The following is a 25,546-nucleotide window of genomic DNA, read 5'->3' on the forward strand; positions in this document are numbered from 1 at the left end:
GAGCGACCAGAAGCGCAGCAGAGTGAGCAGCGCTGATGGTGAAGGCAGGCTGCCCTCTCCTGATGAGATTTAACAGTGCACACAGCTTTCACAGCTAGAAACAATTCAAAGTGGTGTCTGTTAACCCTGTCTGGGTGCCTGGTGTTGGTATTCCCTGTGCTGGGAATGGGGCTGGCAGGTCTTCCCTCACCCAGGTACACAGGATCTCAGTGGCACCAGCATCACTTCCCAATCCCAAGAGTCGGGCTCTTCCCTCCTTACCCATCTATGCCATTCGCAGACCTCAGCCCTTCCGGATGTGCTTAAAGCCATGATGCACGCAGGGCAGAATCTAAATAGGCTTCATTAGGAAAAGATGCACCTGTTGCTCTTTTATCCTGGGAGCAGCACACACTGCACGATGCTGCCCTGAGCTCTCACATTTTGGAGTGATGATTTGGTTCTTCTCGAGTTACTCAGCACAGTGCCACTCTCAAGTAGGACAGTGCAAGCAAAATAAAGCTCGATTGTCTCATTTATCAGTGGCTTTAAATGGAGATCCATGCCAACCCGAGAGGAGTAAGATGCTCCTTCCAGCCCAGGATGGAGGAAGGCCCTGCAAAGCCACAGGCCAACTGCCAAGCTCTTTCTGAAACTGGGTTTTCTTCAGCACTGGAGGCCAAACCTTGGGCAGTAGGAGGCAGCAGCAGCCTGGGCACATGGATGGACTTGGACAGCAAAATGCTGCGGAGTTCAAAGCAGCAGTGAAAGATGTGCTGCTGCAGGGTGGTGCAAGGAGTCATGCATTCCATGAGACCACTGAGCCCACGTCCTGACAGCCCCTTGCTCTGCAGAGTAGAACCGAAAGCAGAACCAAAAAGAGGATCTGTCCTTGGTGTGGGTGCGCCTGCCCCAGTAAGGAGGGGATGAAGGGGCTCCTTGGCAGCACCAGATGGGGAGCAGGGGCTGTTCAATGAGCTGGTGAGGAGCAAGTGGCCCAGAGCTGCAGCTCCCAGCTGGCCCTATGCAAGGCTGAGCTCTTTCCCAGCTTGCAGCCACTAGAGCTTCCTCCAGTCAGTCCTGTCTCATGTAGACACACTCTGACCCTAAATCTACAAACCTGCCCAACAGCAGCACCTCCCTACCACCATGGTGCATCCCTTTGAATCCATCAGTCTCCCCAGCTGAGACAGACTGACATCCCTATTTGGGGGGAACAGCTTCTGCATCAGCACAGACAAGGGCTAGGAGAGACATTGCAAACACTGTGGAAGAAAGCACAGTGAATAAATAGAAGGGTTGAAATGGAAGGGACCTACAAAGGTCACCAAGTCAGAGTGCCAAGTGAAAATACTCAGGGGAGAAACGTGCAGACATCCACCAAGCAGAGGATGACCCTTCCTGCCCAACGGCTACAAAGCAGCAGCCCACGGTGCTAAAATCTGAGCAAGAAAGATATCCAGCAAGGAAGCCCATCAAGAAGTCTTGGCAACGAGCAAGGCGGAACTAGGCCAGCTTTGAGCACACTGCACAGCAAGCAGGAGGAGCTCAATGGCAGAGGTCTGTGGGATACAGACTGTGCTTCCCAGGCATGGACTGACAGCAGGAGATAGCTCTCCATAGAAGGACACAGCCCAGAACCACGACTGTAAGCAAAGATTCACCATAAGGACCAGGGAGGCTTTGCTGCCCAGTGCCCGGCCTCTCTCCCTCCACCAAATGCTGTGAATCCTCTGCTGTCAATCCTTGCTGTCAACTCCATGCACCTCCACGAGGAGGAGATGTTTGTGTGGAAAGATCCTGCAAGCATTTATCCACAGTTACAAGCAAGACCTCAGCGTACATATGTTGTAGTCACCAGTTTTGGTGAAAAGCTGATAAGTTCCTGCGAACTTATGGCAAACCGACTTCCCTTAGAGAACAGCAGCCTGGGATGCACAGGGTCACTACGAGAAGCCTGGTGGGCACGCCGAGGAGCCAGAAGCATTAGCCAATAGAACCACAGTCCTTCCCGTTCTCAGCATCCCTGCTCCCCCTTACAGACATTTGGGTTTTGCAGTTGCCCCCCTGTGGGGTCACAGCATTGACTGGGTTTGTGCTCGGCTGTCCTGTGTTTTTTCCCCCACTCCTGAGCTTGAAGAAATGAGCCTGAGGCAATTTTGACGTTTTGCTTATCTCAATCTGTAATCAAGAACGATGTTTAATAAAGCTCCTAAGCTGTGAGCCTGAGCAGCTGCGAGCTGTGCAGCAGCTGATGAATATGCATGCCCTTGGATTTGCATTTTGTTGCAGAGTGGACAGCACAGGAGGCAAATGAGTTACAAGAAGCGTCACCCATGCAAATGCACCACTGCTGTAACTTTGCACTGTAATTCTCATCCTCGAAACCACTTTCATAACTCACTTATTTGCATTGGAAATGTCCTAACAAAATAGTGTACTTTAAGTAAATCGGCCCCGCTTCAGGGCAGACAGGGTGGACTCCGGCAATGCCCCTGCAATAAAGCAGGGATGGGGCACCACCAGCTCTCTGTGCAGCCTGTGCCACTGCCTCACTGCTCTGACTGTAAAGAACCTCTAACCTAGCTCCCCTCTTCAGTGGGATCCCACTTCCCTATGCCCTATCCCAGAAGACCCCAATGAAGAGCTCACTGCTCCTGCTGGAGCCCCCCGGTGTCAGAAAGGAGCTCACAACAACTCATTTCGCTACACAGAAGTTTATTATGAAAGTTGAACGTACAACACAAAAGGTAGCGAAAGCGATCCTGTAGCTTAAGGCAACTCTTGCAGGAGATGAATCCGAGAAAGATGATGCAACTTTAGTTTAAATAGAAATTATGAAAAATATCAAATTGCATCAATAACTTAAAATGCACTTTAAAAAGTCTTGGCTAACCAGGAGAGGGAAGGGCTGTCATCTTAATGCCAGCATTAAGATATCAGAAGCAGCAGAATGCTAAATGATAGGGAAGGTTGTGTATTTACACCGAGATGGCAACGTTAATAGCTGATAGCATCATTTCCTGTGTACTCATGGCTTAAAACCACTGCCTGAAACGTTAGGAAAAGCCTTATAAAATAGATCTTCAGGCTACGCCATCACAGAGGGTGGAGGATGCCCAGGGCTGGGGCACACGGTGCAGAAACACCTCAGCAACATTTCTTTGGGGAGGAAGAGCCAAAGGGACAAGTGGGCACAGCACATCGCAGAGGTGAGTCACGTTCCAGTTGGAATATTGGAATATTTATACGGGATGGCATTCTCACAGTGTGCAGTTACTGACATGAAGTGAATGTTAAACACTCGCCTGGTTCACATACAAGGGTTCTCCTTCATGCTGACATCTGTGTACATTTCCACAAGCCCTCTTTTACATTGGTTGCATCACCATTAATGAGGAACGGAGTTATCTTACAGAAGTTAATACAGATTTAGCTGCTCTTATCATACAGCGCTTCTGCCTTTGGAATCACCAACAACACAATGAGATTAGATCACCTATGTTAACGCTGCCAAATGACTCCACGTTTCCAATCAATTTTCTTCAAATATCAGATGGATGCAAAGAAAAACATGGCACAGAACTCTTCCCCCCCACACCTGAAGAAAGGAAGGAAATCCACACAAATCAGCTCTCCCCAGTGATACCCTGTCAGCAGACACAGCACTCACTGCGGCATGGCCTCTATTTGCACACAATTTAATGGAAGCGTTCTATGCAGGGTCTGAGGTTTTCTGCACGCAGCCCCATCTCAGCCCCTCACCATTGGGACAGCTTTACAAAAAGCATAAGATACAAAATATACTCGAAGCAGCCATCTTGACATCATTCCATACACATCACCTCGGCAGCCCATCGCCTCCATTCCCAGTCTGCTGCTGGGTCAAACCATAGAGTTGCAGTATCCCTTCCTAAGCACTGTTTAAAGAAATCCCTGAATAAAGCAGAAGCCAGCCTGCGACTTCCCATGAGTTTCAGTAGGGTACCATTATACAGCGGTACCAGAACCACCCCAACTCACTGAACACAATGCAAGGCAGATTTGGGGGTAGAACGCACTCGTGTGAAAATATGGATTTTCAGATTTGATCATTTAAAAAGCGGAACAGATGCACTTTGGAAGAATACTGCAACTGTAAGGCTGACGGGCCAGCAGTGTGAAACCCAACCCCAACAGCACTGATTCACTGGGCTCAGCTTGGAAGTAACGCCAAATAATGTCAGCAGTTTTGAAGGTCTCGCGAATGTAGAAAGAAATTGAAAAGAAAGATAAGAACGCGTATCTAAAATAAAGCAGGAGCACGAGAGAGACAATCAGAACTCCAAAAGCCCATATTAAAAAAATTAAGCTTGGAATGCATTGGCTTCCAGCAGTTTACAAAAAAAAACAAAAAAAACAAAAAAAAAAAAAAAACAGAAACAAAAGAAGTTTTTAATCTGTAATATCTTGACCTATTTTTAAGTGACAATTTTTATTACAGTCGAGAGAAAAAAAACAAAATGTTTGTATAGCTGCATAAGTTTCCATTTCACTAAAATAGTGCCAACAAAAATACGTTTGCATAGAAAAACAAAATCTCAAATTGCCACTGGCTACATGCTTTAACATGGGAAATGCAGGTATCGTAACAAACATAGTGCAAACCATGGCAGGTCACGGTGGCTCTGACTGCCGCAGGTCAGGAAACAGACCATAATATACCCAGTTATCACAGTTTCTGGTCTTTATTCAATCCTTTGCTAAGTAGAAGCAATGCATGTTGCAGACCCATGGCATTGCTGATGCTGATTAACGTAGTTTGAGATCGTCACCGCTTCCTAGGTTGGATCCAGGACTAGGGTCTTGTTGTCTTCTTGCCTGCATTAATAAATACACATTTAGGATTAAAAAAAAAATAATAATAATGACCCATAAATCATTAGTTTGTTTAATAAACACTTTGAACACGTGTCAAAAAAACAAATAGTTTTAAGCCAGAAACTGCATTTCAAGCTTAACCTACAGGCTAACAAACATTCTTATACTTTCCAGTACATATATGTTCTATTTCATGTACCTGTGAAGTCAGCAATAATATAAAACTTAAGAAAACTTTGGTGCTGATGACTGAATTGATGTATTTTAAAAAAGTAACATCATCTCTCCTTTAAATTAGGAGAGATTTTGACACAGCTTGAATGGAGAGCAACTTAAAGAGGAAATTCAGGATGGTCAGTATCAATCAGTGCTTGTAAGAAACACTTACCTGCTCTCTCTGCCTGGCAAACACACACACACACAGTTAGCATCTCCACTTCTCCCAGAACAACAATCCCCACAGACACATTGTGGATCACAAGTGTGCAGTGTTTCCTCTGAGGCAATGAGGACCTGACCTCCACCCACCAGGAAGGTTTGCAGCAGAGCACAGCAGAGAAGGAGCCCCTGCTGCCCCTACCAGAGACCTTACTGTGGGTGAGACCGCATCACTTCTTCTGCAGCTGAACACTATGAACCTTCTCCGTTTCAAAGGCATAACCCCAGGATTCTGAGTTTTCCCTGCACACAAGCAGGATGCTTTAAAGCAGCAAACATAAATGCAAGTAAATACTTACAAAGCCATTCAGAGACTTCAATTTTAAGGCAGTGCTTTGGTTCTAGGAACACTCACTCTATCCTAGCCGTGCTTTACAATGCTTTAGTACCAACACTTGGGTGCCATGCTCACGAGGTGCACAGCTGGCCTGCAGCTATCAGTTCAACCCCAGCAGCAGCAGGGCTGTGCTCGTAGCTGCTGGCAGTCATTGCTGCAGGGAGCCCCACAAGCTGCACTGACCACAGCGAGTTGCCAAACGCAGGCTTTCAGCATTGCATTCTCAAATGAAAAGAAAAAAATAAAAAACCAAAGGCTGAAACAAACAGTGCTCTGACAAAGGAGTGACGTCTCTCTCCCTCGGAAAGCCTCCCATGTGTTGGTGCAAGGCGAGCACAGCCCAAACACAGGCAGCACCACCGCAGCCGCTCGCAGTCTGAGCAGTCCCCAAGTTCCCACGGTGCCACTGAACAATGTGAGCAGCTCAGCCAGCCAGTGACTAACGGTGACACGACGCTGCTCTGCTGCTCCCAGCCCTTCTGAGTCACACTTACTGACACAGAGGAAGCCTTCCCGCCAGCAGCGGTTACCCCAGCTCACAGCACGCTGCTTGTTCCTCCCCTGCTCGGCTGCGGGTGGCTGCCAGCCCCAAGCCCTTCAGCCACTGCCAACACCAGCTCTCTAATGCATGCAGCTCTTTCCATGCTCGCTTCTCCCTCCCTCTCTCCTCGGGCTGACTTTGTGCTGCCAGCACAACTGGCCAGCTTCAGCCATGAGGGAAAGGAGAAGCCCTGCTTTCTTCTTCCATTGAAATACTGAAGCAACGTTTTCCTTTGCTACGCAATAATCCCATTCTGATGCACAAAGTTCATTGAATCCATTCCCATACTCATCAGCACGTTTCCAGAAGATATTCCCTCCTGACCTTCTTGGTGGTCACTCTGCCATTACTGCTTTGGAAGCATGGTTGTCATTTGGAATACCACAGATAGCACCTACTGCACTTACATATCCAGTATGGAAACCAGACTGATGCAGGATTTTAGCTATTCAGCGGTCAGATCATCCTCTCACTCTGCTCTATTGATGCTTCCCTCAGTCAGTATGACCAGCAGTGTGGTGCTCCTACATGCAGAGCAGCCCCAAAAGCAGCAGCCAGCATTGCCGCTGGTGCACAAACCCGGACTTCTCAGTTATGCGAGTGATCACATTAAAACGAGTGGGTGTCATCACGTACAGTGCAGGAGTTTCTAAATCCTGACGGCATGTTCCTTCCAGCTACTGAAGGACACCGCAAATAGTTCTCTTTGTACAGGTGCAGAATTGCAGAAGAATTGAGATTTTCACATTTGTAAACCCAAATCATTCAGTTTTGCCTATCAGCATAACCATGGAAAAGTTAATGACAAAGAACCCCACACTTCTATTTCTTTTTCTTCCAGAGAAAACTCAACTGTAATGATGGTAAAAGTTTTCCTGAACACACAGCAACTGTTATGCATTTCTGAACAGACACTTCTGCACTGAGAGCTGTATTAAAACTAACAAAGGAACAGCAGTTCCACTTTGCACATCCTTCTCCCATTGACCAGACTGCACCAAGATTTCTTCTGGTTCCAACTGCTCCCCATGTCTTGTAAGAAGAAGCAAAGTCAGATGCTCGTTAAGGAACTGCCAAAATCTCAGTGGTACCCATCCAGTTCATTACTGGTTTTGTACTCACCCACTTTTCACACTTAATGGAGAAAAAGCCATCGAGTTCATTCCTGCTGTTTCCCTGCTTTAAAAGCAACAGAGCCGCTTTTTCAGAAAAGAAACCAAATGCACAGTAATTTTATTGTCAAACTGCAGCACAGACTCCAAGGTAAGGGCATATGGTTGCATTTACGCACTGCCGAAAGTGGCCTTTTCTTTCAGAACATATGAAAGAATTCACATGATTCATGAGATCACTGCTACTTGTAGGGCTTGCAGAAGCCACTACTGAACGGCTGCCAGATCTGCCCTTTAGTGATATGCAGGAGGCATGACAAATCACCCTTAAACGTACTGAAAGCACTCGCTGCAGTATTTCATAGGAAGCATATGTGGATAAAGGTGTAGTCTGCATTTTAGAAAGTGGGGTTTACTCCTTTGTGATGGAATGACAGCTGCCTCCCACCCAGGAGCTCTCATTTACTCGTGTGGCACAAACATGCAGGAGCACAAACATAGAACACGCTTGTTCTGCCAGTCACTGTTCCATGCCAGTGCAGAGCACAGAACACAGCCCCTGTGGCAGCACTCAATGTGCTGAGAGCATCGCTCATGGATGCATCTGAAAATTAAAACCATCGGTGAAGAGCAGGAGAAATCCTCCTGCGTGCAGACAGTGAGGACACAGCAGAGCATCAGGAATCAGGTGGTATTTCTGACCACTGATAAAGGGTAAAAAACAGCTTTCACAGGAATGCCACAAGAGTTCTTAGTGCTCATTTGTGGCAGGAATGTGACCACCAGTGTGGGAGTCATCGGGTGGTTCTGCTCAGTTTGTCACAGGAAGACAGAGGTTCCTTCTAGAGATGTAAAAACGGGAATTTCCAGAACTTTCAGCACAGATAATGAATCCCCTGAATCACAGTTTTTGCTTTAACTTTTGAAATACACACCTTATGAAGCCATGCAGAAGCACCTCTATGAAGAATGAGCTCAGGTTCCCAAAGACTAAGGGGACCTGCTTCAATTAAAAGAGATGCATCTATCTTTGCCATTAGGAAGCAAAGCGCCCTACCATGAGTCATGCACAGTGAGTCACGAAAAAACAGGAGTTATCCATCTTACCTCAGTGTATTTCATTTTTCAGTCAAATGCTGATTTTAAGTTGGAAGGAGGATTACTTTTAATGTTATTCAGCTGTCACTTTGTGAAACAGTCAACTGTAAATAGTACACGCATCCCATCACAGTTGTGACCCTCCTGAAACTGAATGAATTTTAACCAATACTGGCAGCTTCTTTCCAAACATCCCAAAACTGAATAGTTAATGTGATGGACATCGGGAGTTTCAATACCCCAAAACACTCAGCTTTCAGCACATGAAGCCATGCAAATCTTCTGTAACGCTTCAGCATATATTATAGAAATTATAACTGGCCACAAGCCATTTCAAGCCTGTAAAGCAGTAGACAGCTTGATGACCAACCAAAAGAACTGCAGGAATGCATTTGGAAAAAACACTAACCAAATAAGAAACAAACAAAATATTGCAAAACCTCCTGTAACATTCTAGTCTAGATATATTCATACTGAATTCATGGGCTGATGAAACGGGGGGATAACAGACAAGATTGAAGCTACTGAGAATCATTTTGACTTGATAAACAAAGGCAAATATCCATGGCAAGGAGTATCCACACTGATGCTCTAACACCAATGCTCTCTTCAACTGTGCATGTACAAAATCTTCCAAAGCCCACGTATAAAGTGATCAGTATGGGCTGAAAGTCATTCTGAGAATGTGATGCAGTAGTAATTTTTTTCTTCTTAGTAAGTGAGATAGCTTGAAGTCATCATCATCTCAGAATGGTGACTCTTTTGGACAGCAATTGTGCTGGAGCATTCACTGCTGTCACTGGGGCACACTTGGGTAAAACAGATGTTGGCATTGTGGCAGTTCAAGAGGAAGACAAGCAGCTCCATCAGCTGCCAGCACAGAGCAGCATCCCCCTCCAACCATCTGACCCAGCCCCATGCTACGCTGGTCAAATTTTCAACACTGTCAATAAAACTCTTCAACCTGTGTTTGTGTGTCTGTAAACACACTCTATTCATGAAAACAATGGAAAAATGCAACTAAACACTCCTGCCATTCCTATTAACACCAACCTTATTAGTTTCCACATGTAACACCCCTTACCATTCTGTTGGCCTGAAACCACATAGCAAACCCTGTGGCAGCTCCTCAGACGTGACTTGTCAAAAGTACATGCATTGGGTGGGAGTCACTTTCAAGAGCAATCTGTACACTGAGATTCCTCTCTCCATTGGGCATTCCAACTCTGAAGCTTCTCAGACAGAGCTCTAGGACATACTTGATACCACCACCAACCTCTACCACAAGTTCAGTAAGAGAAGATAATGCAGTCCCATTATGTGACAACAGTTCTGAGAAAGCAGAAATGGAAAAGTTGGAAGTAAATTTAGGAAGGATGGACAGGGCTGCCATGAGGAAGGGCCTCACTTTCTATGAATTACTTAAAACAAGTGGTCAAAAATCAAGGACCTCTGATTTCATGTTAGGCGGTGTAATCACCAGCAGGATTATCGGCATGGCACATGGACTTGGGACACTGGTGGAGGGTAGGGAGGAAAAGGAAGACAGCTTGAAGAAGGGCTGCCACAAATAGTGGCCAAAATAAGCTCTTTCCACAGACAACTCCACTGCAATTCCTTAATTGCCTTCTGGCAGATCCATGCTGCTGAAGCAGACAGAGCAGATGCATTATGTGCCTTGGCATCTATCATCTATAATTTACTAAATAAGTGAAAGATCAAGCTATGTTACGAAAAACTAAACAGCGAACATTTGGATTCTCTTAGAAGGACTGTCAACCTTCTGAAAAGGATTAAAAAAAACTGAGAATACATTGCAGATACTTTTCAAAAAAGCTTACAACCACAGGGGAAAAAAGAAAGAAAGAAAAAAAACACCCAAACAACCAAGTGAAAGCAAAGACAGCAATACTTAGAAAAATGACCGGTTACAATCAAGCAAGAAACAGAAGGCTGTCCTCCGTGCTGCTGCTTAATAGCAGCTCCTCCCCTGCCGACATGCACCAGGTTTCACTGTTGGCCACAACTCCATTTCTAGTACAATCAGCTGTACCATACAGTACTCAAAAGAAGAGTGGGGGACGGGAAGCTCTCAGAATTCAAGTCAGCAAACCCAGGCCAATACAAAACACTAAGAACTGCATTTGATATATTACAGACCTTCTTTGGTCACAGAGTCTGAGGGAGCACCCTGTATGATACAGGTCTGAGGGGCTTCACTTCAGCCACAGCAGCAAGAGGATCCCTTCACCACTACAAATCACATCTGTAAGCTGCTGGAAATCAGGAGGGTACATGTCTTTCCTTGCATTCCCAGCAGGTGTAGGTATCAGCGTGGGATGTGGTGGCCTATCTCCAGCCTCAAAGCAGCTTGATTTGCTGGCTGTAATGCCCACTGTGCTGATTCCTCTTTACATCAACCTGGGAGGAGAAAGACCTTTCTTAACTACACCAAACACCATTTTAATTAATCAAACTAAAGAAAACACTTTTAAATTTGGTAGGAGATCTGGATGGTTGGCTGAAGTCCTTAAAGAACAATTTGCAAACCCTAAACTCAATTATTATTAGTTTTAATTGCATCCATTTTCACTGCTTTTTCAGCTCACTGAAAGTCAAAACACGGTTTTCTTGACAAAACCTCCAGATTAGAACCATTTACCATCCACCTCAGGCAGGATTCCATTCCAAGCTGCAAAACCACACCAACCGTGCACGATTTGGTTACCAATTCCCAATGCACCCTCCTGCCTGAGATCACTGTTTTCTTTTTAATCTTTGCTTAAAAGTTATCACAAAGCCGGAGATTTCAGTACACTACAATGGTAACCAGACTAAAATTACAAGCTGATAAAGGAAAAAGCATGTGAACAGATGAAGCTTGTAAGAGCTAAGTAGAGACCAGATAAATTTTAACTTCCATAGGGAAGCTTGAAAAAGGCTTGGAACGCTTCCTTTTAGGCAGCATTGTTTGAAGGCTGGTACAGAAGTTATAAATTTATAATTAATATTGACTGCCTCTAGACCATATCCCTCTGTTGCTCAGCCCCTTTCTAGCCCTCATTGACTGAAATAAGATGCTTATATTACAGTATTCCCTGATTTGCAAGATCGACCTCCTCTGTACTATATCTAGCATTGATTCCGTACGGCACAAACAGTTTTGTAAAAAGTGCTTTGGAATGCACATGTCAGAAAAAACAATCTGCTGGTCAGAAGTCGTGACACAATGTGGCCATTCCACCCCACAGTGCTCACAGCACACAGCCCTCCTGGGCAGCACACGTCTGCACACCAGCCTTAATATTTTCCACTCAATTATGCAATATGCATCCAGAACATACATACATATCATATCTCCACACACCCTTAGACTGCACTACCTACTGCGTACAGAGAAGTAACAGTTCGGATTTCATCCATGCCCAAAAAACTTTATTAATGTTTAGAGTACTTTCATCTCATTTTTTGTCATTTTGGACAGTACTTACAATGGGAAGTAAATAAGCACAATTCAGATTTTTCAAGGGGAGAAAAAAAAACCTCAAGTCAGAATTTGCCAAGAAACAAATAGAAAAAGAAACCAACAAGCATGTTATATTTTTGCTGAAGCAAATTATGCTTGACCAAAATACCTACTGCTAAGGCATTTGTTTGCACTGATAGTCTCATATTAAATTTCCTTTTCCTTAAGAAGGGAAAATAATTTCACGGCTTAGAACCCTGGAAGAAAACCAGCCCTCCTACCTCACTTTGTTTCAGTTCTGAACTGTTTGTATTTCTTTAATAAAATATCGTATTTTATTTACAAAGCTCACAACTTGAGCACAATTCAATGAATACCCCTCATTTCAGCTCCTAATCCCCATCACACAGCGGTCAACGTGCACATACCCATCACAGGGCTGAATATTTAGAGTTTTGTGACAGTTTTTATTTCATTTTAAATTTTAGGTGATTTCTGTCTACTGAAAGAAACAACTAAAAGCTTTAAAGCTATTTCTTCCCTCAGCAAAACATGAAGGTTTTTAAAAATGAGAAATTTCTGCAGTTTCCTAAAATGGTTCTGCTTTGCCATTAGTGTCATTTATATTTAGCACAAGACCACAAACAGACACACTGCTGGGCTGCTGTGTGCAGGGAAGAGCAGCGCACCCTGCCTCTTTCCTTGCAGTGTCGCTAAAATGAAAAGCATGGCAGCAACGTGCACAACACAAAATAGAAAAATGGTGCATTTCCAAAATGCCTGGTGAGCAAATTGTGTTGGAAAAATGAGAACGGATCCAACCCAGTCCCAAATAAAGCAATCCACAGAACATGATCAGCTGAGCACAAGAGTAAGAGTAGAACAAACTGCACTCAGATTAACTTTGCTTCCATTTTAAAGCCATGGTTTGTCCGTGCAAAACAAACCTTCACAAAAAGCACCTGCAAACATAACAGAAATATCCTCCTCTCGTTACTTTGCTGGGAATCCACTGCTTCCTACTCTCGACTCCAGTGCACAGCCCCCACCCCACTGCCCTCCTGGGCTGAGCGTGGTTCTGAGCAGCTGCTGCTTCTGATCTCACCAACTGGGGGTTGCTGAAACCTCCCTAAGTCATTCTGGACAGCATAGCAAAGTTTGTGCCGTGTTACTACAGTCAGAATGCAGAATAAAAAGCCAAGTTTTTACTGGAAGTTTCAGGCATTTCTAGGCAGCAGCCTCATAGTAATTTCCACAGAACACCTCTTATCGTGACCCCTACTCTGGTTATTCATGCTGAAACCACACCGACAGAAGAACATGCATCAGCTCTCTCAGCCAAGAAAAAGGGATAAAGAAACGTGTCTGCCTCACTGCCATTCCTCCTCCCTTCCTTCTCTTATTAGTTTGGCTGAGGGAAACAAAGCACAGATATTTCCAGTTCATGTATCTGATGTGGTGCTTGGTTCGAGAAAGCAAGGTCAGCCTTGGTAGGAAATCACTAGAGAGGGTAAGTTTGCAACGTAGCTTCATGGAACATCATACAATTATTTATTTGTAAATAATATACCATATATATGCTTTATCTGGGGATAAGGTCCTTCTTCACATGTATCATTAAACATTTACTGTCTGAGCATTCCAATGCTTTTGTGAAAACCATCAGAGTACATTATTAATCTTGAAGGCATTAATTAAAAACACTCACTGACTTCTAAAGCATCTCTGAAACAGAGGAGCTCTGAGTGCAGTGAGGTGGGATTTATAGTATCTGATACGACCAACCTACATACACTGACACGAAGCAAAGCCATCTTATATTCAAAATTGAAACATGCCAGAAGTATAACAGGACACATTTCAACTAGGATAAACCTAAAGCAAATTGTTTGAATCCACTCTCACTCAACAGCACAACACCTCACTCATGTTGGGACAAATGCTGTAACTGGACCAAAACAGCCACTATTGGAAAAACTGAGCATGACCTACCAGCCACAACCAGCCCTTTCCACACTAAAACATGGATCTGTTGTGCTACAGATGTGAAGCCATCAGTAGGAAGCACACTACACGACAAAAGGAGGGCAAACAAACTTCCGAGCACACTGAGGGGTGAGCCTGGTTTGGTTTTGTTTTTTTGTTTTGTATTTATGAATATGAGAGGAAACAATTAAAATTAGAAAAGTAATTATTCCTAAGTTGTTACTCACTTGCTATTTTTCCCCTATTCAAAGTCTCACCATCCCAACTTGGAACAATTTACTACCCCTACTCAAATGATTCAAGAAGCTTCGCTGGGATCACTCCTAGGCAAGAATATACAACTTTTTTAAAAAACTCTACAGTGAGCCTTAAGAGCAGGGATTTTTTTTTTTCCCCCCTACAGAAAGCTTTATAAATAAGGAATTGAATCTGATCACTTTCAGATGCTGCCAGGCTTTGGACGGATGAATGTTTCCAAAGAGCTGGCACGTCTGTTTAGGATAGGAGTGGGTGGAATACTGCAGGATTCTCCTTCCCTCCCCCAGCGACGCAGAATCTGGTCTCTATTAAGCTGAAATGCCTTTAATTCTACAGTAGGAAATCTGCTTTTTGCAGACAGTGTTGCAATTCCTAAAGTAATCCTTAATGCTGATGAGATCCTGTTCCAAGTCTTGTACTTTCAAGTTGTACTGTCCATGCCACGCTTAGCAGGAAAGAAAAATCTGAAGTTTTATTAAGAGCGAAACATGTAATGTTACAAAGTCTGTGCTGTAGGGAGCATATCAAATCAAAATTCACTCAGCGTGCTTAGAATCCACCACTTCTAACTGCCCTGTAAAAACCCTCAAGTGCCATCTCTGCACTGCAACCAAAGACACAATTGGACCTATTGAAACCGCGTGCAATATTTTGTAACTGTCAAGCCGCGTTTCCAAGTCAATCAACACTGTGAGCATAGGAAAAATCAGGAAAATACAACATGAAGGCAGTTACGCCTTCCTTTCTATTCAGACTTCTATGATGATCACAAGCTCTTCATTTAAGTGCTTCCTAATTAAGGTTCATTTGATTCTGCCTGAATGTTGCATTACAATACAACTGCCGTGAAAGTCAGGCAAACAGTGCCTGACTTGGAAACGTGACTCCTCCAGAGGAATGCATTGTAAGTTTATACCCTAACCCCCAGATTCTGATTTTCGTGCAATCTGTAGGTTCAGAGCGCTTATACACATTAAACATGCACAGTAATATAAAAAAATAAATAAGTGAAGCACACATAACAAAATGTGTTGCAATTACTGAAAAGGCATCTGTATTTGACATCACAAATTAACTCTGAATCTGGAACCTTTTCATTCTGCTTAAACACACTTCCAGATATCCATTTGTCCTTTTCTTCCTTTCTGTAGGTGATCTATGCCACTGCTTCAGAGATGAGACAATGGCTATTTTTATTTTAAGAAAAAAAATGGGTACTGGCAGCTAATAACGACATCATTTAATAACAACTGCTCGCTGTCCTATTAAGGAGAGAGACAATTTTCAGGAGTTATTGGATCCAGCTCCTGCAGCTGGCTAAGGATGTTTGTTTCTTACTGTCACAAGCTTTGATGTCCCTTATGAAGACCCAGATGCTTGATATTACCTCAATCTCACAGTTAGCTGAAAGTTTCTGGGCATTTTAGCTGCAAATAAGGGGTTTGTACACTGGAAGAATCAAACCCCACAGAACTGAAAAAACAGTAAAAAACCAACCCTGACCTTGAAGCATTTTGTTAGCACAGTAACAGGAATGGATAAGAAGGGGATAGTAAAGCTTGATGTAAAAGATGCAATAAGGCTGGCCTTTGAGTTCCTACAATACAGTTAAAATTAAGGCAAGCTGTCTCTGATCTCTACAGTCAGTTTTAAGATTCTACCTTCCTTTTGAAGTCACAGTTTCTGGCGATGATGCAACAGAAACAAAAATGATCCAGGTTGTCCAGATATTCCAAGGATTCAGGGGCACACAGGCTTCAAAGGCAAGGATTTGATCTTTGCACAGCTGACATTTGACCTGGCCATGTCAGTGTCAGCAAGAACAACTCCAGCAATCTCTTCCAAGTTGATAGGCATTATTCTCTGAGTCTCTCTCCCCTTCTCACTGTCATGCTCAGTGTCTTCCATTGTCATTTGGAAGAAAAAGGTCTGTTTAACCACCTCAGCTATCAGCAAAGAAGCCAGAAGAAAAGCAGCTTAGCAATAACAAAGTTTTCTAAAAACATGAGGAGTAGCAGATTGGCCATGTTTGCTCACATCAAAAAAGGGGTGGCTGCAGGCAAGGAGGCAGCTGTCCCCCTCTACTCTGTGCTTGTGAGGCCCCACCTGCTGTACTGCACCGAAGCCTGGAGTCCTCAGAACAAGTAGGCATGGAGTTGTTGAAGCAGGTCCAGAGAACATGAAGATGATCAAAGGGCAGGAGAACCTTTCCTATGAAGATAGGTTGAGGCAGCTGGGCCTTCCAGTACTTGGGAAGGGAACTTATAAATAGGAGGGAGACCAACTTTTTACCCTGTCTTATAGCAACAGGATAAGTGGAAACAGTTTTAAATTAAAACAGGAGAGATTTAGATCAGATGCTACGAGGAAATTCTTTATGCAAGGGGTGGTGAGGGCCTGGCCCAGACTGCTCAGCAAAGCTGAGGATGATCCATCCCTAGAGATGCCCAAAGCCAGGCTGGATGGGCACTCGGGTAGCCTGGGCTGATGGATGGCAACTAGCCTACAACAGGGAGTGCTAACTACACGATTTTCAATGTGCCTTCCAACTCAAGCCATCTTAGCATTCAGGTCAGACCGTACTGATTAAACAGGGAGTAAGAAATAAAGTTAGTAAGGGAGACAAATTCAAACTCCTTCAGTTTCATCCCTTGTCTCTGGTTGACCTACAGTCTGTCTTAACTTGCCAACTTTCCTTATGTATCACTCATCCTCTTACAGCTCCTGTCTTTCTAACATCTTAGAGCAGCTGGTTTCCATTCCCTTTTCTGGCTCCTCTTTTCTTAATCCCAGTAATTTCTGCTCTAATAAAAAAAAGATTTAAGACTGTGGGGCCCTAAAGATGCAAAGCACAGGGTAGCGAGAACCATAGCAGTAAAATGGAGGAGGGGAGTAAGAATCCCCATCATTAAGAACCAGTGAGAGGAAAAGAAAGCATGACCTGTAGAAGAAAGCAGACTGCAGCATGTGATTAAGGTCAGTGGTAATGTTTCCCATAACATGAAATATCCAGCTACAAAATAGTCTGCCAGCATTTCCCCAGGTTTCTTCTGCGTTCATGGGAGATGAACAGAGTGAAAGATGCCCCCACGTCTGCCAGAGATGTGGCAGCTCTGCAAACAAGTACAGCCTTACAGCTCAAGTACCCACAAAACAAGGTCATCTACAAAGAGGAATGAAAGGCCAGAAATCAGAATTCCCGACAAGACTTCAGACATTTGCAACTGTTTGGTTTTGTCTTGTTTTTGGTTGGTTTTTTTTTTTTTAAGAAAAGTTGGAAGCAACACATTTTGTAATTTACACATGACAAAATCAGACAACAAATAAAATCCACAACGTTATACACAGAAATTAATAAAAACAATCTTAAGTTTTGGGAAAGTACTAACCAGTTACTGACAGCAGCTGTGAAACCCTCACCTCCATTTCCTCCCGATGAGACCTGTCTCTGTCTTCGAATTCGCGGGTTCTTCTTCGAGCTTCTTCAAAGGCTTGTTGTGCCAGTGCATCCTCCTGCTACCAAACCACATGACACAAAGCGACACAAAAGGTTACCCTCATTTCCATCTGATGAACCTTTAGGGATCGCTTGACAGCAAAGATGAGCATGTCTTACAGAACCAGCTAGATCACAGATTGGTTCTAGCAACTGCTAACTGTAAGGTAAGGAATTACTACTTACCTTCATCATTACAGCAGAGGTAGCCAGAGCTACAGTGCAACTATAAGCGTTACTTAAATACATTTTCAAAGGAAAATGGCTTGTCAGAAGTTATTTTAAATGCAGTGAAGTTTTCTGAAAGCCAGGAATTCTCAGAAGTTAGATGAAAGTGGCAATGTATGTTATTTCCCCACAAAAGACATTCTGAAGACAATACTCACAGATACACTGAAAGAGTTCATTAGCATCACAACTTATAGAACAGCAATTTAATTACTTTCCATTTAGAAATTTACATCCAAGTTACAGACCAATTAAATCCTCAGTTTCATCAAAAGCTGCTGAAGGTGCCCCAATATGAACATTTATTTACAAGCCTTACATATTTAAATAATCTAAATTGAGCTGAAAAACATGAAGCAGAAACTATTCCACTGCTTTTAATTATACACGCACATGCAATGTAGAGGAAGCCTTTAGTTTTTCATCAACCACGTTGCTTCTTTTTTAAGGGCAGATTATGCATGAAAATACCTTTAATAAACTAACAATATCAAGAAGACACTAAGAGATAAACAGCATTACTTCTCTCTCCTCATAACATTCCAGCTATAATTACTGCAAACGCTGCTCATCATTCCCAAGTACACTCGTTATTTTCAAGCCAACAGTTCACCTAAAAGTAAAAAAATCTAACCTTGACTGCTGGAGGACAAAAACATTGTGAGAAACCAACTAAATGTTAATACACCAAGGGGCTAAGGGCATAAATTTTTTAATTTCAGTTCAAACATCTTTAGTGTGAGAGAACGTTAAATTGCTTTTTTTGCCCACGGCACCATCACACTCCCTTGAAGGCACTCTGTGAACTGATGTGAGTGAGTGCCCCTCGTGGCCTAGCACAGTTAGAGACAAACAGCTGCCAGTCAATAACTACGCCCAGGTCCCTGGAAAGCTGCACTCAAAAGGCAAACTTTAAAGCTGCCTATAAGAGAAGCCTGACTTATTTTTAAAAGCAGAACTCAGCCCTTTATAGTTACCTTAATGTTCATGCAGGGTGTAGCAACTGAGGTGTCATAGTAAAAGGTAATTTTGTTCTTAGTAGTGCAGAAGAGATAAAATACAAGATAGGTTTGTCTCTCTGATGGTCGCAGAGAAGCTGCCTCATTCCTGGTGTACAGCAGCTACATACAGTTACCCTCTCGCTTTTGGGGGAACAGACCTAAACGAAAGCAGATTTTTCTGCACGAGATTTTTGCATTTTACCACCATTTGAAGTGGTCATGTAATAAAAAGCCAGCACAGCCTCAGTCAGGAGACCTTTTAAGCATGGTTGTAAACCAAAAAAAAAAGCTAAGTTAGAATTTCAGAGAAGAATCAGTTTGTTGACATCCAGAATGAACATGTGCTGACAGCTGAAACACTGTTTTATTAATGTTGAATGAAAGGGAAAAAAAAAGAATCAGAATGCAACTTTAAGTTAATATATAATATATATATATATTTATTTTTATTTTTTTTTAAAAGATCCTGCTTTGGCCTCTAAGATATACTGCAAGAGAAACTAAGCTTCTCTGAAACTCAAACAACAAGAATTTAACTATCTTTTTTCAAACGTCAGCCAAATTTGGTAATTACAGTCCAGCAAATTTGGAGGTAGGAAACCCAATCATCCATCTGCCCTAGTTTTATTGAGGAGCAGCACATCTGACAGGAGTCCATTAATGAAAAGAATTAGCAAAACATGAATCATATCAGTACAAGAATGGAGCAAAACAGCCCCTCAGCCAGGGAAACAAAAGCGAGGCTTACTCACACCCCAAAGTACCCAATACTAGAGCCCAGCAGGTCAAACCTTTATAAGAACAATTTCAACTACAGAAGGTACACAGAAAGAATGTTGTATTACAGAAGACACACAAAAGTACTGAAGACAAAAACAGTCTTTAAATGAGGCTCCAGGCAAACAGCAAACTCAGGGATACTGAAGTGCTGGATGGAGAAGGTACCCAAGCACTGTGTTAGTCCAACAGAAGGCTGAACAAAGTAGCTGGAAATAAGGCCCCAGTAACAGAAGACAAGGCTGCTTAAGAGGAAGATATTAATTTGCTGTGAATTAAATAGAATGAACAGTAGCTTAAAAGTTACAACTGAAGTACTTTATTGTCCACGTGGCCTTCCCTCCTGAGACTTTTTTTTACCTGCTGAAGGATAGAATTTCAAAACTGTGGCAACAAGAAGAAAACGTATCTGATCCCAGCACTAGTAAGAAGTGGTAAGAGACAGGAAAATGCAAGAGCACTACAGTGCTATACAAGCGAGCCTTCCCAAAACCAGCATTAAATTAAAACACGTTTAAGAAAGGAAGCACATGACAGATAAAGGAAAAGGGAAACAAAACAATGCAAAAAGATTTACAATACTAACAAACACAGACCAATATAATTGACATATCACCTTTTAAATTCTTATTGTTTTTTTTTTCCTCTAACTTGCACTTAACATAAACTTAACTGCTGGTGCTCAGAAGCAAAAATTGAAAATAGATTATGCACTTGGAATCAAATGTAAATATGTCTCTTTAAATACATAAGTGCATAGTATCTCCAGCTCAGCACCCTGAACTTAAAACAGAAGAAAGCACCGACAACTGAGAGCATGTGTAAATTCCCTCTCAAAAAATAAACAACAAATCACATGCTTAGTGCACAAATATCCCCTGAAGACACCTGTAAAACATTACTCCACATTGTTAAGATAGTGTACATATCAGAAAGCCAAAATAATCCTAGAACATGCAAAATCACGAAATTAGAAGAACGGAACCCAAAGGTCACTTGACCCTTCCTGGTCTTTCAGGAGCTATCTGGTTTTGGAGAAGAGTGACACTATCAGCTCCTGAGCACAAAGCCCAGTCAGTTGCCTTAGCTCAGTCACACGACTTAGCACCATGTACCAAGTATAACAGGCATGGACCAAGGCATTTATTCTTGTGCAGTCCTCAGGAGACTGTATCGGACTGTAACATGCAAGTCAGTGGAGTTCTAATCCATGTCATTACAGAAGCTACTGGCTTTTTTAAAAAGAAAACACTGGTGTAACAAGAGCCCAGCTGTCCCAAATGCTGACTCTCAGCCCTGGAAGAATTGAGTGTGCAGCTAACGGCACCATTCAAGGAAAATTTGGCTCCGTGGCTTTTCTTGCAGATAAACAAGAGGTGGAAGGGCTATTCTCAGATTAGGCTGCCACTGATTCTGGGCATCTTGAAGACACAGTCACAGAGCTGTGACTATTTCAAAGACACTATTTTGACACGCAGTACTTGTATTTAAGGCAGAACACATTCATGAGAATATGATCTAATGTACAAATTGTTTTTTTAAGTCTGAGGGAGGTGAGGCTCCACAAAGCTTGCAATTACACATCTCCACACAAAGACTCATTTGAATACTTCCAGCTTTTGAATGGAGACAAATTAATCAATATGCCCTCCAGTTCTGCACATGAGCAATAGAGAAGTGCTATTTGCATTTCAGTAGAATTACAAGGTTCCTACTTGTTAAAGAGTGACCAATTGTGGCTATGACTAAAAGGAAAACCCCAAGGATGGCTGAGAAGGAGATGCAGAGGGGAACAGACGAGGTCTGTCTTAAGTCTGACTAAATTAGGGAACTCTACAGACATACAAGTGAAGCTTATCTAAGTAACACGCACTTAAAAATTGATTTTCTCTGAGTCTACTCTTGTTCTCGTGCACATTCAGCTGCTAGAAAAAGTCACTTCAGCATAGGAAGTCAGCAGATGGAAAGTAAGTTTCTCAAAAGCTGTTATGGGAAAAAAAAAGCCCCATTCCTGGTACCCTTCCCCCACCCTGTACCTCTCTTGTTTTTTTCCCCTCTCCATCATGGAACAAAACAAAAAGGCTACTCTGACAAGAAAAAAGGTAATCAGCTCGAAAAGACTTGCCAGTTAAGTTGTTTCAATCCACACTAATAGCTTCTCAAATACTTTCAGATTTATTACCTTGTAGCATAGTAACAGTCCTAAGAAGCATCACAAAGTTGTAATCTCCAGTTTATTCCTACTCCCAGCGCTTTGCTCTGATTACAACACCGGTTTAGCTACAACCATCTATTTCTGAACTTCTGTTTTCTTTGCAATCTGTACACTAATTGAAAGCTGAAAGCATACAAATTAGGACATGCAATTGTTACCTGACTGCATGTTTTCCCTCAAGAGGAAGAACATCCAAGGCACAGCAGCTTAGGCAGGCTGTCTTACCTGTGCTCTCTCCTCATCAAATTCCAGGCAGCCCATACCATCCAGTCTCTGTAGATCTATCCAGCCTTTCCAGATTACACAGACACCATTGAGAATCATAGGTGCCTTCAAGTACACCTGAAATAAAAGCAAAACATTTGCTATACATTTAAAAGCATTACACTCATGCCTGCGCAATGAAAATCGTCATGCAAAAAGCTTCTGTCTATATTCTTAGAACATCCAAGCCAACTGGTAACATGACACTCCACTTAACAGCTTCTCCTCCCCTCCTTTCCAAGAACTCATTATAATCAAATGAACGCTGTAACTCCCGTCTGCAACACTGGATGGAATAAATTTGAGCTGTGTTCTCATTCTAAAAACTGGCATGCGCCAGGATTTGGTTAGAATTCCATTACTGCTTTCAAACCAAAGTAACTGCTTCTCTTGTCAGCTTACCTTCATGCCACAAGCAGAGCGGCACGCTGCCAGACAGTAAAGATCCTTTGCAGCACATTTAAATGGTTGAATGAGTACGCTCTCCTCCACCCAGAAACCACTGCATTTTACTGCACATCTGAGTTTTTTCAATCAGGACCAAGTACCAGTTTCAGCCCTTAACTTTGCAAGCCAAAATTCAGTGAAATCCATTATATGTGCACACCATTCTAAAAATAATAGTCCTCCCTTCTGTACACCAGCATTTGTGAAAGGCTTTTCAAATGCAGCAACACCAGATGATCGAAACCCACCTCTGGCTTCAATTTGCACAGTGCCCTGAACAGCAGCAAGAACAGTGCACAAGCAAAACGCCCTACTAGATAACAGAAGATGATACAGCAATTTAAAATAGAAGCATTTCCCCTTCTAAAGACCAGAGATTATCTCCACACAGGAAATTTAAAAAGAAGCAAAAACAACACTAAACAAGTTTAACACCTTCCATTTAATAAGATCAGTCTTACAGAAAGAATGAAAAACAAACCAAAAGCAACTCTTGTAGCTAAATTACCCAAATCATGAAGGAAAAATAATAATAATATCAGCCTCTAGTGGTTATTTCAGCCTAATTGGCAAGTCATACCACTCACAAAATAGAAGTTTGTCCATGTTGAATTGCCAGAGAGGCAAAGCATGCTCACAGGCCAGAACTATACAGCTAACAACACGAACACTAGCGGAAGAAAGGCAAGAGAAAAACAACACAAATCCAACTGACAAACAAGTAATGTTACTTGCAAAAAAGAACCAAGATTTGCTCACTGAGCTTAGTCTTTACAACTTGCCATATCTCAGTACAAACCAACATACACTAGAAGTTTCAATTAATACAGTGCACAGTAGCTCAATCATGATGAATCATTTCAGTCATACCAAATACAACATTACTCCCTTCCGGCAGTCTTCACTCATTTATCCCACAGGCAATAAATGATGTGCATACCATCAATTTAAGTGATACGTTTAATTGGTTCAGAAGTGGATGGTTAAAGAGGCTATTAGAATCAAGTATCATTCTCTTCCAAGAGGGTAGAACCATTCAAAAAGGAAAAAGTGCCCAAAATCTGACAAGGGATCTGTAAAATTGGGGTAAAAAATTGTCACTGCAACCCCTACAAGTCAAAGGGCAAAAGGATGGAGCACAGCCCTACTGAAAAGGACCTGGGGATACTGGTGGGTGGCACCTGGACATGAAGCAGCAGTGTGCCCTCACACTCAGAAAGCCATTTGTACCCTGGGCTGCATCCAAAGCAGAGCAGCCAGCAGGGGAAAGAGAGGATGTGCCCCTCTGCTCTGCACTGTGAGACCTCACCTGGAGCACTGCATCCGGATGGGGAGTGCTCAGTACAGAAAGACCTGATAGAGTGCATCCAAAGGAGGGCCACAAAAATGATCCAAGGGATGGAACATCTCCCTATGGGGACATGCTAAGAGCTTGGGCTGTGCAGCATGGAAAAGCAAAGGCTGCAGGGAGACCTGAGAGAAGCCTGTCAGTATCTAAATAAGCTAAAGAAAGAAGGGGATGACCAAGGAAGAAGTTCTTTACAGTCAGGGTGGTGAGGCAGTGGCACAGGCTGCACACAGAGCTGGTGGTGCCTCATCCCTGCAGACAGCCAAGGTCAGGGAACGGGGCTGTGAGCACTGATGGAGCTGTGGGTGTCCCTGCTCAGTGCAGGGAGTGGGAACAGACAGCTTGCTTATCTGTGTAGGAACCTTATGCCGGCACTGACTGCCACAGAATCCTAGAATTACCAAAGTAGGAAAAGACCTCCAAGATCATCTAGTCCAACCATGTTTCAGCAGCACTTGTTCTGCACCCTGGTCCCTGCAGATGTCAGTGCACAACGTGCCCAGCTGTAGGTATCACAGTGCACACAGTAGGAAGGTCAGATGCAGCTGCTGAGGGCTTGGTACTTTAAAACCAATGCCTTAAGTTAAGCATCACCTCCTGGAGGATGAGCAGTGCTGAAAATGCTGTGAAAGTCATCAGAAGTCAATGGGGGACGTAAGGGAAACAAGTTTGCGGAGCTGATGTGATTGCTAATGCCTATTATCAGCTCCAGACACACGGACCAGCATCCAAGCTGATAAAGCAGCTCACGAAATACCAGAATGCAGCCTGACCCTTCATGATATGGCATCAGGTACTCTGCTCCTCAATCAGAGCCCTTCAACCACTGGTTTCAGTAGGCTTTCATTCCTACCAGCACCAAAACACAGATAATAAACATTTTTCACTCTGAAAGGGTGAATTTCCTAACAAGCCATTTGAGTTTTGAAGTTAACATATAATCATTGAAATTCAGTATAATTCACACTGAAAGCCACATGTGCTTATGCAGGAACTTTTCTCTCATTAAAACACATAATAAAGCAAACTGGCGCTTTTTCCTTTATTGTAGAGAAAGGAATTTAGACTCCTTTTCCCCCTCTCCTCTTTCTGGGGAATGGAAACCACCTAAGACTGGAGCCAAAACCGTTTAACCACATATTTCCTTCTTCTCAGATAAAGCCATGCTGGTTCCCTTTCAATTTCCGAACTTAACAGAATATTAATATATTACTGCCCTCGTCTACGATCACAGGATGGTAGCACACCCCAAAAGCCAGCACAAAGTTATCTTTTAAGAACTTTCAGAATTCTCTATTTTGAAAATTGCCTTAAGACAACCACAGTAAGACAGCAAAGGAAAAAGCCACCTGATTTCTATAAAGACCCTGATTTTTCCCTTAGTCCAACTGAGCTATAAAACTTGGATTAAAACCAGATAAAAGGATGACTTTGTTAGAATAACTCTTTCAAGGTTTCATTGCTAACCCCAGATTAACTGCATTTATATAATCACATAAACCATCCTCAACCCATCTGGTGCTTTCCCTAGCATCACTCAGAAGCCAGACTTGTAAGAAGCTGCCTACTAGATTTTGAGCCATAGGTAAACTGCCACATATTGAAATCTGTACTTTTTGTTACTTTATGCCAGATGAGGTTTTTTTTTTTATTCAGGTGGCTGTTATGCAAATCTTCATTTCACTTCAAACCAGA

General features: G+C 42.9%; 1 protein-coding gene across 9 annotated transcripts in view; it reads right to left on the reverse strand.

Annotated features, from left to right (window-relative positions):
• Nucleotides 1–2,680: 2,680 nt before the first annotated feature.
• CBFB (core-binding factor subunit beta) overlaps nt 2,681–25,546 on the reverse strand; it is a 40,769-nt gene continuing 17,903 nt past the window's right edge. For 4 of the 9 annotated variants that reach the window (XM_085551640.1, XM_085551644.1, XM_085551641.1 and 1 more), the window contains 3 exons: nt 22,018–22,134; nt 17,465–17,591; nt 2,681–4,839 (listed from right to left, as the gene is read on the reverse strand). In XM_085551640.1, coding sequence (XP_085407766.1) covers nt 4,817–4,839; nt 17,465–17,591; nt 22,018–22,134 — 267 coding nt within the window. In that variant the 3' untranslated portion in view covers nt 2,681–4,816. The remainder of the gene's footprint in view (nt 4,840–17,464; nt 17,592–22,017; nt 22,135–25,546) is intronic. The other 5 variants (XM_085551643.1, XM_015873849.3, XM_015873850.3 and 2 more) reach the window with 2 other exon arrangements.

Source organism: Coturnix japonica, chromosome 6 (genome assembly GCF_054131305.1).
Source record: "Coturnix japonica strain WE chromosome 6, WE-NBRP24, whole genome shotgun sequence".
NCBI lineage: Eukaryota > Metazoa > Chordata > Aves > Galliformes > Phasianidae > Coturnix > Coturnix japonica.